The sequence below is a fragment of the Camellia sinensis genome, chromosome 13 (assembly GCF_055761805.1).
Source record: "Camellia sinensis isolate YWXY chromosome 13, ASM5576180v1, whole genome shotgun sequence".
Classification (NCBI taxonomy): domain Eukaryota; kingdom Viridiplantae; phylum Streptophyta; class Magnoliopsida; order Ericales; family Theaceae; genus Camellia; species Camellia sinensis.
In genome coordinates, this window is record NC_138973.1 from 76,239,366 (window position 1) to 76,256,684 (window position 17,319).

Genomic DNA, 17,319 nt, shown 5'->3' on the forward strand with positions numbered 1-17,319 from the left:
GAAATCATCTCTGATTCTTTCGCTCACTTTGTTTTCATTTCGTATCATTTTTTCTCAATCGTTTCTAGTCTTCTTCGGTCCCCCCCCCCCCCCCCCCTCTCTCTCTCTCTCTCTCTCCATCAAATGCCCAGTGAACTTGTTTCTTTCTCGCTTTTCTCTCTCTCTACCTTCTTTTTTTTCTTTTTTCTCTCTCTAGAAGTAGCCACCGCGTAAATGTCTTTTCTGAGAGATTCCGGACGCGTACATGCCTCCACTACTTCAAATATTAAAAAATTCGTTCAAACATACTATACTAGTGTTCTTATGTTAAATCTTCTCTCTCTTCATCATCTCTAGGCGCATATTATCTGGAAAATAAACTTCCCACAGTTATTGTATAAAATCTTTACATTAAAAACAATCAATGAATGAATTAGCGAGGCATGGGCGGCGATGGGCGTCGGACACCGTCTCAAGCAAGGCGCTGAGCGGCGGATCTTCGCCGGGAACTGACTCTGGATCTGCAGCGACGCCGCCGCCGGCGAAGGAGGAGTTTGTCGAAGTGACACTCGACCTCCAAGACGATGACACGATCGTGCTCCGCAGTGTGGAACCGGCAACGATCCTTAACATCGACCGAGAGTTCGCCTTCTTCGGAGGAGCGGACACTCCGCCCGCGTCGGCGTCCGCCTCTGGTTCGCGGTCTCCGACAATGAGGCGGAGTTCGTCGAATCGTCTCCTTCAGTTCTCGCAAGAGTTGAAAGCAGAGGCGGTTGCAAAAGCGAAGCATTTCTCTCAGGAGTTGAAGGCGGAGCTGAAGCGGTTCTCGTGGAGTCACGGTCATGCGTCGCGTTCAGCGATTCAAAACGCTCTCGTAGTAGGAGGTAGCAACGGTCTGGACTCTGCTTTGGCCGCTCGGGCTCTCCGTCAACAGAGAGCTCGTCTCGATCGCACTCGTTCTGGTGCCAAAAAAGCTCTAAAAGGACTCAGATTCATCAGCAGTAGCAAAAACAACAGCGTCGATGGATGGAACGAAGTTCAGAACAGCTTCAACAAGCTTGCCAAGGACGGTTATCTCTATCGTGCCGATTTCGGACAATGCATAGGTCATAAAACTATCTCCAATTACAATGGTGCGATTTCATTGCGTGTTTAAACTTTCAATCTCAATTTTTATCATTTCTGGTTGTAGGAATGAGAGATGATTCAAAGGAATTTGCGTTGGAATTGTTCGATGCTTTGAGCAGACGACGAAAGTTGAATGTTGACAAGATCAGCAGAGATGAGCTTTACGAGTATTGGTCTCAAATCACTGATCAGAGCTTCGATTCTCGACTTCAGATCTTCTTCGATATGTATGCATTATTATTTTTTCTTTTCAAAAAATTAATAGATTTAAGGGTAAGGTTTTTATTTAATATAGATTTTTTTTTTTTTATATTTGAAAAATTATATTCTCCTTCTTGAGATTTGTAATCTGATTACAAATATTCCATACATTGCTGATATTATGCCTTAAAATTTTTTAAATGATTATCTCTCTTTATGATATTTTTTTTGTATTAATTTATAAATATAAATATAATTTTTTTTTATTTTCACCGTTATATCTAAATTAGATTAATTTAATTTAGATATATTTAAAAAATATAAAATTTGTATATTTTTTTTTTAAAAAAAATCCATTGAATACAACAAAATATAATAGTGTATTGAATTTTTGTATTTTTTTTACATTTGGTGAATTTAAAAAAAAAACACAAAATATTATACTTCTCAAATAATCTAGATTAAGTGTATTTAAAAAATAAAAATAAAAATTGTTTAAAATATTTTAAAAAAATTAGTAAAAATAAAAAAAATACGAAAAATTAAAAAAAACTCAAAATTTTGTGTGAAGTAAACCAAAGAACATGATTATTATTTTCTTAAAATGATATGAACAAAGTATTTGTATTATTTTATATATATAAAGTTTAAGGGATAAATATGTTATTTTAATTTAATTTTTTCAAATATAAAGGAGAGATATATATTAAACAGAAACTTCAAGAACGTGTCAGTGTAATTTACTGTAGATTTAAAATAAGTAAATCTTCTAATCTCTTAATTAAATAAATTAATTCTTGTTTTATTAGCTGTGGAGCAATAATTTTTCCATAATTGCAGTATATAATAAACAGTACGATTGATTTGAGGAAGGATAAAATTGTCTTTTTAAAGACATAATTATTGAAGTATTGATGTTTAATTGGTTGCGTTACAGGGTGGACAAGAATGAGGATGGCAGAATTACAGAAGAGGAAGTTAAAGAGGTGCTGTCATCGTTTGTTTCAAATTAAATTAGAAAATCAGTTCCATTAATTTAATTAACAATTTGATCAACTAATGAACATGAATGAAGTTGAAAAAAAGAAAAAAGAAAAAAGAAAAAAGAAAAAAGGAAAAGGATTCCAGTGATAAAACAAATGGCACGCTGACTTTTTCAGTAGATAATAGCTGAATATATATATGTCAAAGTCTATATATATATATATATATGTAAATAGCCTTGTATAAGATATAAATTTTATATATATATATATATATATATATAAAATTGGAGTTTATATGAGGTATTAGGGGTAGACACAGGTCCGATAGCCCGCTGAGCTCGTCTGAGCCTGCTTATGATTTTATGGCCCCGTTTGAAATGAGTATTTGGGTGAAGATAGGCATATGAGATAAAATAGATTATTTTAATAAAATAAAATAAAATATTATATTTAATTCATAATAATTTTTTTTTTCATAAAAGTAAGAAAAATAAAAAAAAATCTAACCCTAAACTAAAATAATCAAAAAAAAAAAAAATCAAAAAGATAATACACATCCCAAACGAACCTGTAGAGTTTCGTGTGGTTTAGGAATATGAGGCCGAGTAGTGTAAGTGCTTTAATCCTAACCCACCAACAAACTATGATATAATGTATTTTTATATATGTTTTACGTCGTTTAACTTTAGTTTTTTATTAATATAAACTATGTATTACTATTTAAGTAAACAATTAAGCCTATTTTGAGAAGTGGGTTAAAAGTCACTTTCTAGCTTTTAACCCACTTCACCCTCTCACAAAAAAATCATAAACAGCTAAAAAATAACTTTTAACCATCTTCCAAAAATACTTCATAATTATGAAATTTAAACTATTAAAGTTAAAGAGACCCCTAAATTATTAAATTAATTATAATTTTTATTTTAAAATATGAAAAAAAAAATTAAATAATATCTAAGTCATGTCGGAAGATTTGTTTTCAGACAAGCTTAGGAATAAAGGCCTATTTTGGCAACATGGTTTGTAGTCATTTTTTTTGGTTAGTAGCAAACGCCAAAAGTTGGTTTTTTTGTCTTTTTTTTCATTTGGGATGTTGGTTTTTAGTCAACGGCAAAATTACAATTTTACCCCTCATGGGTTAAAATGTATTACATAGGTGAAGTTGTAAATATTTTAAATAAATGAGGGTAGTTTTGTCAATTTATTATGATTTGACATCATAAACAAACATTAATTAAAAAAGTCAAAAGTCACTTTTTATCAACTTCCCAAATCATTTGTTTAAAAAAGCCAAAAGTTTGGTTAAAAGCTAAAAAATCACTTTTTACCATCTTTCCAAAACAACCCAAAGAATAGGCCTAATCCCAAACCAGTCTAAACTTGAGAAATCAGTTTAAAGTATTATTATGTACTATGGGTCTGGCTCAAATCCGCCCATGCCAACACGTCTGCCACCCCTAGTTATGGCCATGGCTGTTGAGTCTTACGGTAACATAAAGTGTACAATTTTTTTTTTTTTTTTGGGGGTTAAAAGAGGTGTTATTCCTTGCAAAAGCATTACTGCAAAACCTAATTTGGTTAAATTAAGCATCGGTGCTGTGGTATGAGTTACTTGATGGTGGTGCAACTAAATCAAAAACTTCCAAAACCAACCACTCCAATATATAAATTGCAGTGCATCAGTATCTGAATTAGATTTATGTCATCTCCAATTCTACTTATTTATTTATTTATTTTTCTGGAGTTGGTAAGGCTTTTGGTCAATTTCTAACCAAGATGCTTTTCTTCTTCTTCTTTGTTTTTTTATTTTTATTTTATTTTTTATTTTATAATATCAAATGTGTAGATCATAATGTTGAGTGCTTGTGCAAATAAATTATCAAGATTAAAAGAACAAGCAGAGGAATACGCAGCTCTAATCATGGAAGAGTTAGATCCTGAAGGGCTTGGCTACGTTGAGGTAGGCCCTCTTTCTAACACTTTTTTCTTTTAAAAAAAAATATTTACTTTTCCCCTCTGGGTGGTATGGTATGGTAGCGTTGTCCTACAAATATATATATATATATATATATTTTGTTTTATTAAATATTTTAATTTATAATACTTGATTGATTCCTTTTAAATTGTAATGACTTATTAGCTGTTTCAAAAAAACCCATACATTTGGACTTTTTCTCTTTGAAGTCAGTAGTTAGATGACCAAATGACTGACTAGATCTTCGCACAATTTGGTTTCCTTGTTCAACTATATTTATGATGAAGAAGGAACGAGTTGCACTCCATCAACAACCCATAATATTATAAGAAAATTTCCGTTCGTATAAAAAAATATAACAATATTATTTTTTGTAACTAAACTCAATTTACGAATATTTTATTTTAAAGTGAAATTTTATGAATTTTTTATTTATATATCAATACTCATATTATTATTGAAAATAAATTAATGAGATAAATGATAAATATATTTCCTAAAATTTGTTTAAAATACAAATTGTCTATTATAATTTTAAAAATTACAAATACTCCTTGTTAGAATATTTTTAACAAAATTAACAGAACAAACAAAATTCTTAATTATTATCTTATATAATAATAAAATTACTTAAATTGTTAATCAAAATATATTCAAATATCTTTAATTAAAAATTATTAATTGATTTAATAATTTTTAATAAAATTTATGCGACTAAAAACGTAAAAAGACAAAATATAATTTCTAGTAGTATAAAAGAGGATAATCTGTATTTTGGACAAATTTGAAGGGTCATTTATAATTTACTCAAAAAATGTGTCTGTGAATTCCGAACCCAGTTTATTACCTGACCCGAGACAAAAGTTATTGGTGGTTGAACCACTTTTCCTTTTCTTTTGTTTTGACCTTTTTTTAGGATCGTTTACTTTCCGAATAATCTTACGTATCATTAAAAAAAATATTTTATAAAAATAGTTATAAGAGATTTTTAACTCTTAAATTAAATATATAATAAATTACAATATATAATATAAAGATAGAGATTTGTTCATGATCATTTTTATAAAGAATTTTTCATAAAGTCTAACATTTTCGTTACTTCCACTAATTTATTTTCACGATTGGTCAAAGAGACATTCCCAGAAAATTAAAGAAATAATGTAAGGTATGTGAAAGGCTTAAATGGGTCCGACAAATTTACTAGCTGCTATATATATGACCATTTCTTAGAGTGGGTAGGACACGTTTTTCTCGGTTAATGTTAATTAATTGAATTATATGTTCCGCACCTAATTATGGTTACCTGCTCACGACTGACCAAGCCAACTCAGAAAATGAAAGGAAAGAGAGAAAGAAAGTGTGAGTGGCTCTTAGCTTTGAACAAAAAAGGGTTAATGACTGAGGCTCTTCCGAAATGTTAGTTTCAGAGTTTGATTTAAGCATAGTGTTTATTTACGATTTTTAAAAATTAATTTCATAACGCGGTTGAAGGGGGAAGAATTTGTGCTAACCGGTCGTCTTACTGGTTGATCGGAACAGTGTAATTTTTTTTTTTTGTAATTGACACATGTTAATTTTTATATACTCAACAAAAAATATTTTCTGAATTTTTTAAAATTTTTTATGAGCTTTAATAGAATTTTGAGTTGTGTTTTTGATTATGAGTTGTAAGTTTTTGTCTCAAATATCGTATGTCACATCAAAAATTTCTCAGTCAATTCAAAACTTTTTTCAAAACTCATTCACCAAACAAATTTTACACACTCAAATCATAATTTCAAAACTCACAAACTCAAAATACAACTTTATTCTTAAATCATATTTAGAAAACTCTACCAAATACAACCTAAATTTTTCTACTAAATTTTCCTATTATCGAAAGTGTTTGTGGCTGTAATGTATCTCACCTTTCATGCATTATATTATTACAAAGATAATATTTCCTACGTCTCAAAATATTAATTCTTTATTTTATTTTTTGTTATAGTAAAATATTAGTTCATTATTTTATTTTTTATTACCACAAAATATCTTTTTTAAAAATCAAGATTGCAATGAATCTCACCTTTCATGCATTATATTATTACAAAGATAATCAGTACATTTGGTTTTAGTTTTCTAAATTCAGTTTTCTGAAAATGAGTTATTTATTTTTCGTGTTTTTTTATTTTATTAAATATTTTTAAAATTGTAAGAAATTTTTTTATATTTTTAGATGTATTTTACTTAGATGTATCTAAATAATAAAATATTTGTGAAAAATATATATTAAAAAAAGTAATAAATACACAAAAATACAAAAAATGTATTGAATTTTTGGAATTTAGTTATACTTTTTAAGTGTATTTATGTTATTGTCTAAAAATTAAAAAAAATTACTTAAAATATTAAAAAAATTCAGTGAAAATAAAAAAAATACAGAAAACAAAAAATTATAATTTTTTAAAAAGTGAATTCTAAAAACTAAAACTAAATAGGTTAAATACTATGTAAGATGCCATTATGAAATGTACAAAAATTTTGAGTTTATGAGTTTTATGGGGCAGATATGTAATGATCGATAGTATTTTATATTAGCTGCTCTAAAAATGCAGCACAATTGCAATTTGAATAAACTATTTAGGGGATCGGTCCTACTGAAGAGACTTGTTTAATTTTATCCATAAGTCTTACTTATTTTTCACTTATTTATATCCTTAAAAAATATTGGGGCAAAATAAACTATTTAGGTTTTGTTGGGCCACAGTGGCCACATCTTAGGTCCACCTTGATAATTTAAATTATTTATTTTATATGGACTATTTAGTAGAGCATTAATGTGAATAATTAAGATAATTAGATATTAACAGTTACATGATTGAATTACATTTATTCTATCATCAAAATTGTGCTTGCATCCTTAGAGACAAATGTGATTAGATAATATAACTAGCAATATCACATCAATTTAGTCTCTTTTTTTTTTTAATTTTTTAACTTATATATATATATATATATATGTATATGTATATGAATGATCTATTAGTGGATACTAAAAAATTAACGATTTAGATCACTTAAGTGAATCTTGTGAAATCAATTTTTTCCCCAGATAATCAACATTGTTTAAACTTCAAAACATCAACGTAACTCTTTGATTATTAAATTATTGCTAGGATAATTTTTTTTTAGTTCATTACATGACCTAGTGCACCCCATCATAATACGTAGAGAGCATTTGAACTCATGAAAAATTATATAATAATCCCATAGTATTGTGAGACCATACTCCCTCACTAATCACCATTCATTATATATCTTCATATTCTTCAATCACCAAACACAAATAATTAAAGAGGAAGATCCCCTCCAGTTTAGAGGGAGCTGTTTGGGCCCATAGAGTCTACCACAGGTCCTGTTTTGATAATCTGAACTGTTCATTTTGTCGAACACTTCATGTATTTCGTCCACAAAAAAAATTAAATCGATTCGATAACCGTAACTTGTTCAATTTATTGTGTTTATCACTAAAAAAATATATGATTTATTTTTTAAAACATAATTGTTGTCTATTTTTTTCGTAAAAAATTAAATTAAGTTACAGTTATCTGATTAACCTAATTTTTTTGTATGGATGAAATACACGAAGTATCTGACAAAATGAACGGTTCGGATTATTGAAACGGGACCTATGGTGAACCCCACGGGCCCAAATAGCACCCTTCAATCTAAAATCTAGATTAGAGGAAATCCCTCTCTAATAATTAATACTTCACATTCTCCACCAATCATGTTACTATAACCCCTCAAATGTGCGCATTCAGCACTCAAAACACCACATGCACTGCTGTAATAATTAATGAGTAGATATAACCATTTTATCTTCCGTTATTAATTGAATTGATTGCAATGGTCTAATTTCTGATCAATTAATTTTGTTAAAATGCAGCTATGGCAGCTGGAGACACTTCTTTTACAGAAAGACACATATCTCAATTACAGTCAAGCACTCAGCTACACGAGCCAAGCCTTGAGCCAGAGCCTACATGGGCTAACAAAAAGAGGCCCATTACGAACCATGACTTCAAAACTTCTCTACTTCCTGCAAGATAACTGGAGGAGAGTTTGGGTTCTCTGCCTGTGGATCATGATAATGGCTGGTCTGTTCACTTGGAAGTTCTTTCAGTACAAACAGAAAAATGCATTCAAGGTCATGGGTTATTGTCTCCTCACGGCTAAGGGCGCAGCCGAGACTCTCAAATTCAACATGGCTCTTATCTTATTGCCTGTGTGCAGGAACACCATTACTTGGCTGAGGTCCACCAAATTGGGTTTTTTTCTACCCTTTGACGATAATATCAACTTTCACAAGGTAGACCCCTAATACCCAACTCCTCTTTATTTATTTATTTATTTGTTTTAATTTTGCTTCTCTTTTATACGTTCATCTTTTGGGTCCACTTATAAAGTGCGTTTGATCAGTCGACCAGTCTTTGAATAAAAAAGTGGGTAGACAGTAGTGACAAATAAAAAATACTAGAATTCTTAAAAATTTTACTAAATTTTTTATTAAATGTCTCATGTGGATGTGAAATTCACGTACACTCATATTATATGAGTCTCACATCTATATAAGATTTTTGGTAAAAATTTTAATAAATTTTTAAGATCTCTTAACATTATTGGTGACCAATATATGTACTTGGGGGAAATTACTTGTGAACACAGCAAAAGTGACTGCTTGGCTTTTTGCTAGTGGAAACGAGAAACAGTTGACTCTGTCATAACTTTAAACGAACTATGAAAAGAAGGAAGAGAAGAAACACAAATTTCTTTATGGACCCAAAGAAGCTTTTATTGCCAGCCGGCCCCATAGAAGTAAATTAATACTGGCCAAGTCCTGTCTTATTTCCGTTTCCAATTTTACCCTTTAATATTACACCACATGCGCGAAACAAAGAAACTGCTCACGAGTTCTCCCCTGTGAACCCTTCTCTATATGTTGTCTTCCTTTTGTTCCTTATATATTGTTCCTTTTGTTCTCTCATACTCACACACATACACGCTCACTCACTAATTCACAAAATCATATCCACACACTTACTAATTCACAAAAATAAATTCACAATAATTTAGTAGTGATAAATTTATCACTAATAAACATACTCATATACATACACACTCACTTAGTAATTCACAAAAACAAATTTACAAAATATTCAACAGTGATAAATTTATCACCGGCTGTTATTAGAATCTTACGATTCGCGATTCGCGATTCGATTCACGATTCGATACGCAATTTTTGCAAAATCGATACGAATCTATGAGTGAATCTATTTTGGAAGTGAATCTCTACTGAATTGCATGATTCACAATCGATTCACGATTCGATTCACTTTTTACGATTTATGCAATTTTTGAAATTATTGTGTTCGACATATTTTCGACTCATTTTTTTCATCTTTTTAGTGAAAATGACATAATACAACTTCTAATAGCATTTAATACCAAAATAACCAACATATATATATGATTTGTTGTTATTTTAGTGATTATGGAGTTTTTTATAAGATCCAATCAGATTCAGTCAGACCTAACATGTTTTTAACATTTCTTCTCATTTTTTTCCCCTTCAAAAAATTGTGATATATCTTCTAAAGATGTTTAAGATTAAAGTTACACTATGAATTATCTATTACTATTTTATTAAATTGAATATTACATGTGTGAGGTCAGTTTTACTTTTTAAAATGTTTTAGGCTTTAAAATAAAATATCCTAAATAATTCTTTCTTATTATTTGCTCACTCTTACTTAGAAAAGTATATATGCTTATTATCAAAATATCAATATCGTTGTGAACTATTGTTACTTTAGAAATTAATAGTTTATCTATTTGGTTATTATCTTTTTTAAGAATGATTGATAAAAAATATCTAAAAAATAAAAAAAAAAGGTAAGATGGTGATTTTATATAGGAACCTTTGTTAACTTCTTACCTATTAAATTACGTGATTATCATTCAAAATAACATTTTTGTTGATTTAAGTTTAAATATTTTATATTCATAAGATGTATTTAACATCTAAATGTGCAGATATATGTTTTTAAGTAATTTAGAAAAAGTGACTGAATCTTTACGATTCACGATTCGATTCGATTCGATTCGTGATTCAGTACGAGGCTATTTCGATTCACAATACGAATCCCGATTTGACAACTACTGGTTCAAACAGTGTTTTTTATTTTTAGCCCTACACTCAACACTATAACTCAAAAATTTCAATAATAAATTCACAAAAACAAACTTATCACTAGTTTAAACAATGACAAATTTCAATGATAAATTCACAAAAACAAACTTATTATTGGTTTAAACAGTGATAAATTCACAAAAACAAACTTATCACTGGTTTATCACTGATTTAAACAAATTTTACACTGATTTATCATTAGTTTAAACAAATTTGTCACTGATTTATCACTAATTTAAACAAATTTATCACTAGTTTAAACAGATTTATCACTGGGATCTTCCCCCAATATACAGAGAGAGAGAGAGAAAAGAACAAAGAGCATAGATCCCAGATCTAGAGATGGAGGCGACGATGACTATGGAGGTAGAGGCGGCAGTGGTCGACAATGCCGGTGGAGGTGGAGGCGAAGATGTCGGTGGAGGTGGAAGCAATGGTGAAAGTGGAAGAAGATGCCGGTTGAGGTCGCCGACAATGATGACAGTAGAGGTGGCGGTGGTTGGCAATGGTGGAGATGGCAATGGTTGTTGATGGAGGAATGTGTAAAGAGAGAGAGAGCGCTTCTTTTTTATTTTCATTTTTCATCTTTCATCTCACAGATCTGGATATAAAATATGAGGACAAAAATGGAATAAACAAAAATGTTCAGGACCTATAAGTAAAAGAGTCTTCATTAAGGACCTGCTGGGTAATAATCCTTGAAAACAGGACTGGTCCGTAAAAATCTCTTATGAAAAGTGGAAACAATCTTATATTCTTATAAATAAAAAAAAAAAAGAAGGAAAAAGTGAGGAACCAGATTTATGGTCCAGAAATTGTCCAGAATTACAAAGTTGATGAAGTGTGAGGGTTGTAAGTGAAATGAATTTGAATCATTAATTGTTATTCTGGATCAAATTTGGGTTAAAAATTCTGAGTTCATAATTCCTCTGAGAAAAAAAAAAGAAAAGAGTAAGGAGACAATACGGCCTGAAAGAGATCATGAATCTTATTACCAATTTACCACTGTAAGCAATTCATGCATTCTGTGTTCCCAACCCAAGATTCTCTGATTCTTACTACTGATCCGAGTCTTTTGTTTTGATGACAACATCAAAGTTTGTTAAGCTTCACAATTATTGGTCTAAATTACATTTACCATGAGGAGGTGTTTAGTGGATTAGACAAAGCACATAATTGCTTGCTTTATAACTTACATCTGTCAAATCTTTTTAAAGGAATCATCATATGATCACTCAAGAATCAAGCCACATCATTCTGGGATTATAATTGCAACTTTGCAAGCATGATAGGTTGACAAAAAAGAACTGATTGAATCGCTATTTGCTGTAAAATATGGTTACCTTGGTTCTATTGTCATGCTACTGGAAATTCTATGAATTTTGTAAAATATGTCCAGTTAATTACTTTAAGAATTTTAAATGTTTCTGTTTTCCTTACTTGTGTAGACCATTGCTGCTGCCATAGTAATTGGTGTCATACTTCACGTTGGAAACCATTTGGCATGTGATTTCCCAAGGATTATAAATGAGTCCGATGCAAAGTATAAGCTTTATTTGATCAATGATTTTGGCCCTCATAAGCCAAAGTACACGGGCTTGATTCAAGGGGCCGAGGGTGTGACAGGAATTCTAATGGTGATTTGCATGTCTATTGCTTTCACACTCGCAACACGGTGGTTTAGGCGGAGCCTTATTAAGCTGCCCAAGCCCTTTGATAGGTTGACAGGCTTCAATGCCTTCTGGTATTCACACCATCTGTTCGTCATTGTCTACATCTTGCTCATCACCCATGGCACGTTTTTGTATCTTGTGCACAAATGGTACCTTAAGACGGTATAATTTGAAATCCTTTTTTCTTAATTTTATACAAGTATGAGTTTAAGGGATGTTAATTTCTATTGGTCTCAATGTCATATTTTTTGCTTGCAGACATGGATGTATCTTGCTGTTCCTGTTCTCTTCTATGCAGGGGAAAGAACTGTGAGATTCTTTAGATCTGGCTTCTGTCATGTCCGGCTTCTAAAGGTTAGCATAATATGTCAACTGATTCTGCCACATAATTTAAATGTTTGCATGTGCAGCCACTTGTTGGAACCAAAGTTCACATGACTGAGATCATTGCTTCCGCTTGGATCTCTCATGTATAGCTGTCCTCTGCATGTTTGTTGACTTGTTCAGTCCATCTTTCTTAATGTTAAAACTCTCAGGTTGCTATATATCCGGGAAACGTTCTCACATTGCAAATGTCCAAGCCTCCCCAGTTTCGATACAAGAGTGGACAATACATGTTCGTCCAGTGCCCTGCTGTTTCTCCATTTGAGTGGTAAATCACTATCGACACCCTCAAACATTCAATTGCCCATTATATTAAAGTGTGCAAGGCTAGTGAACTCAGTTTAATTACCATTCTGGATTGTCTTATTTTATTTTTCTCTTCCTGACAATACAAGTAATGGAACACAAAGTTATGCAGATGATAACATGTAGTATTCAATTTGGTCCTGACAATAGTAAATGGTCAGGATGCAGGAGCAATTGTTTTATTTATTTCAAGAATATTTTGAGGCAAAATATGAAGGGTATCAAGTTCAAGATGGTCAAGCCTCTATTTTGCTTCTGTTCTTTCTTTCGCCTAATGTTTAATGCTAATGTCCAATAATTTATATTCTCCAGGCACCCGTTCTCCATAACCTCAGCCCCTGATGATGACTACCTTAGCATTCACATCCGGCAGCTAGGTGACTGGACACAAGAGCTTAAGAGGGTTTTCTCAGAGGCCTGTGAGATTCCGGTTGCTGGGAAGAGTGGGCTACTCAGAGCTGATGAAACAACAAAAAAGAGGTTTGTTTTATTTCTGAGTTTGTATGGTTTCTCATAAGTTACTTTTTTGCTTTCTGATTCAGATGTTCAAATAATTGTTATGTGAAATTGTTGGCTCGATAACAGTTTGCCAAAGCTCTTAATAGATGGGCCTTATGGAGCTCCAGCACAAGATTACCGAAATTATGATGTCCTACTACTTGTTGGTCTTGGGATTGGAGCAACACCTTTTATCAGTATACTGAAAGATTTGCTCAACAGCATTGTCAAAATGGAGGAACTAGCTGTAAGTAATCACAGCCATTAAAGAAAATCATTTAAGTACTCATCATGCTAAAAATAAAAGAACGAAAAAATAAAAATGCCCTTTGTCTGTTACCATTGTGGTTGTTTTTGATTGGTCTTTCATGTTTTCAGCGATGATATTACACATGAAATCCTTGATCATATTGACAATTATTCTTACGTTTCAGGAATCAGTCTCAGATATCAGCAGGAACTCAGATCAGAGTGTTGCCACTACTGAATCTGCCTCCCTCAATAAGGTTCATCTAAAAACAAAGAAAACTCTGAAGACAACAAATGCCTACTTCTATTGGGTAACTAGGGAGCAAGGCTCATTTGATTGGTTCAAAGGGGTCATGAATGAAGTTGCTGATCTTGATCAAAGGGTAACATGAAACGTTCAGACTATAAGACTTGTAGTTTAATGTTTTTTTGGGGTTTATTGATTGTTAACTTTGTCATTTTGGATCTCAGGGTGTGATTGAGATGCACAATTACTTGACAAGTGTTTATGAAGAAGGGGATGCTAGATCTGCACTCATCACCATGGTCCAAGCACTAAACCATGCTAAGAGCGGGGTTGATGTTGTATCCGGCACTAGGGTAAAGATTGATCTCTTTCAGTCCTTTGTATTATAATACTGTATGCAATGGGTTAATGTATATTTAGGACTTCTAGTTAATTAGTGAAGTGTCTTTCTATTTACTACGTTTGCTCACAGACCTTCCATGTGTTCTCCATCTTCAGGTGAGAACTCATTTTGCAAGGCCTAATTGGAAAAAGGTTTTGTCTAAACTATGTACTAAGCATGCTAATGCAAGAATAGGTGAGTCAACCTCTATTACAATTTGAAAAACAACATAATTTCATTAGGATTCTTCTAATGTTATAATTCTTTGTGGTTTGGGTAATTTGGAGCAGGAGTTTTCTACTGTGGAGCACCAGTCTTGGCTAAAGAACTCAACAAACTCTGTCATGAGTTTAATCAAAAAGGTTCCACCAAGTTTGAATTCCACAAGGAGCATTTTTAAAGATTTTTTGGGGGTGCATATGGACCTACTATATATATTTACACCACCAACCCCACTAAAAGTCACACCCATCTCCAACACCTGCATTCACATAGAGATTTAGAATGATTATAGAGAGGAGAAAAAAAAAAAAAAAAAAAGAAGAAAAAGAAGAAGAAGAAGAAAGATGAGGTTGCAACAAAGCATTGCATCGTCCTTAGTTACAAAGGGTAGAGCAAAGTGTATGTATACAATTTTACTTTTCCAATATAGTATACTTATATATACTCACCAAACACAACCCAAAACATGGTTCTGGTTGGTGCGATCAGATGGTTATGTATTATCCAATAGTAAAAGATGCATGATCATTTGATTTACACAATTATATGATCATGCATAATTTGTAAGTATTTTTGGCATGACTTAGAAAAATACAATATAGAAAGAATAAAGTGTACGAAACAAGTTTTTTGTGGAGAGTTTGAAGGTGGGGGAATTTGTAAATCATTGGACTCTTTCCAATTTTTCCTAGAGTGGGACCGAGGATCCTTCGAAAAAGGCGACATGTCCACGTGGAGTTATCTTCAATTTTCCTATTTACATTAAATCATAGAATTATAAATTAATATATTGTAAATAAATGAAGTCCCTACTTTCTACTATATATGCCTCCTCAATTTGGTATTATGTGTAATTTGATTTCTTTATGGACTGTTTGGGCATTCTTTCAATAAGTGAATGCACACAATGTTTGATGTTGAATTTAAGAGTGGCTAGAGTGCATTTTTTACAACGCAATAGTTGTAAAATGGTTCATTGATAAGGTTTTAACCAAGGGAAATTTTTTTTCAAGTCCCTGGTATTAAGACTTTACAGTATAAAGGACACTCAATATTTTCATAATGTCTAAGGTCCCTCAAGTTGATTCAGAAAAAATTGGTCAAGACAAAATTGATCTAGAGAAAATTGGTCTAGAGAAAATTGATCCAGAGAAAATTTGTCCAGAGAAAATTGGTCCAAAGAAAATTTCTCAATATTTTCATAATTTCTTCACCTGTTTGAATTTGCAGCGTTACCACCATGGGCTTGTTTACATGGTCCAGAAAAATTCTTTGGTTTAGACTGAATTTTCTTTGGTCTGGACTGAATTTTTTCTGGGTTGGTCCAGAGAAATTCTCTAGTTTGGTTGGTCTGAATTTTCTTTGGGTTGTTGGACTGAAATTTGAGAAGCCAATGCATACTTACCTTGATTGAATTACCCATGAGATTGTGATGATTTGCCGAAATCTACCAGGATCTCCATAGTACTGAAATTCTTGAATCGGGAAAATTCAGTTTAAAAACCAAAGAATTTCTCTGGACCAACCCAGAGAAAATTCAGCTTAAAAACCAGAGAATTTCTCTGGTTTCAACCCAAAGAAAATTCAGTTAAAAAACCAAAGAATTTCTCTGGTTTCAACCCAGAGAAAATTCAGTATTATTATTCTTACTTTCTGTTCGGGAACTTGAGAGCGTCGGATGTGGTAGACCTATGCAGAATAGATGGGATTTCTCCACTGTCATCCCCAATTTGAATCTCAAATCGACGATTCTCAACTGGTGCGACTCAACTGGTGTGAAGATAATTAATCAATTAAGTAGTTTGAGGACAAGAGGAGGTGAAACTGTCTGTTGATCTGGAACAGAATTGTATGAGAAAATGGAGGAGGCTCCACTTTCATGGAGTTTGATATCTAAGAAACCATGGTGCATTAACAAAACTAGGAAGATGGGAGGATAAAGAAGAGAAGTGAGAAAAACCATCTAATGCGTTCGGACTATGAACTGTTGTGCATTGGGATCCCAGAAGAATGCAACTGTGCTATCTGATATTTGGGTCTTGATTACAGGGATAGAATAAAGGTTTTGACGGTGATCAAGATGAACATCTCAAAGCTACTCACATGCTGTTAATTAATATAATTTTTTGAATCTCAAATCGACGATTCTCAACTGGTGCGATTGTTAGTCGTCGGAAGTAATCACCGGTGAGTTTGAGAGCGGATGAGTAGGAGAGAAACGACTATTTTTTCGATCATCTTCATTTTCTCTCTCTAGATAGATTTGGGTTTCTCTCTCTGTATGTATGTACATGTCTGTGTGTAGTGAACTCACTGTGTGTGCGTGTTTGATCGTGGTGATGAATGATAGTAGACAAAAGGTTCTCTGTGATAGATGGGAGGGACCTTAAATATCAAAAAATAATTTTGTGAATCTCTTTCCTTATAAAAAGTGGGAGAAGGATCCTAAACTAATTTTCCCTTTAACCAATTATGATTCTTATCTTCTATATTAATATGTAAAGTAAATAAGTCAGTGTATATGTGAATATTTTTATTTTTCAAAAATATTCTTCTGTCACTTCCATATTCTATATATTTTTAATTTTTAATTTTATAAACACTTATATAGATGTCCACTCCTTCTAATTTTATTGTAAAAAGAGGGTGGTGTGTGTTTAATTTCTCATAGCCTAGATCATCTCTCTCCTCTCTAATATATATATATATATATATATTATTTTTTTAAAGGAAGCAACTTGACATGGATATTCCCTATTATTCTCTCTTAATTTCACTCCTTGGTTTTCAATTCATCAAAATACTCCACCACAAAAGTTTGGTGGGGACTATAATTTTTTTTAAAATTTTTATT

At 31.9% G+C, this 17,319-nt stretch overlaps 1 protein-coding gene across 1 annotated transcript; it reads left to right on the plus strand.

Moving 5' to 3' along the window:
• On the plus strand, nt 1-15,319 carry LOC114266959 (respiratory burst oxidase homolog protein A). Its single transcript, XM_082902544.1, has 14 exons — nt 1-1,085; nt 1,172-1,334; nt 2,246-2,294; nt 4,141-4,254; nt 8,198-8,620; nt 11,953-12,339; nt 12,436-12,531; nt 12,714-12,829; nt 13,180-13,347; nt 13,453-13,612; nt 13,800-13,997; nt 14,086-14,214; nt 14,360-14,438; nt 14,534-15,319. Exons 1-14 carry the CDS (start codon nt 404-406, stop codon nt 14,641-14,643), a joined length of 2,874 nt encoding a protein of 957 aa, XP_082758670.1. The 5' UTR covers nt 1-403; the 3' UTR covers nt 14,644-15,319.
• The last annotated feature ends 2,000 nt before the right edge of the window (nt 15,320-17,319 follow it).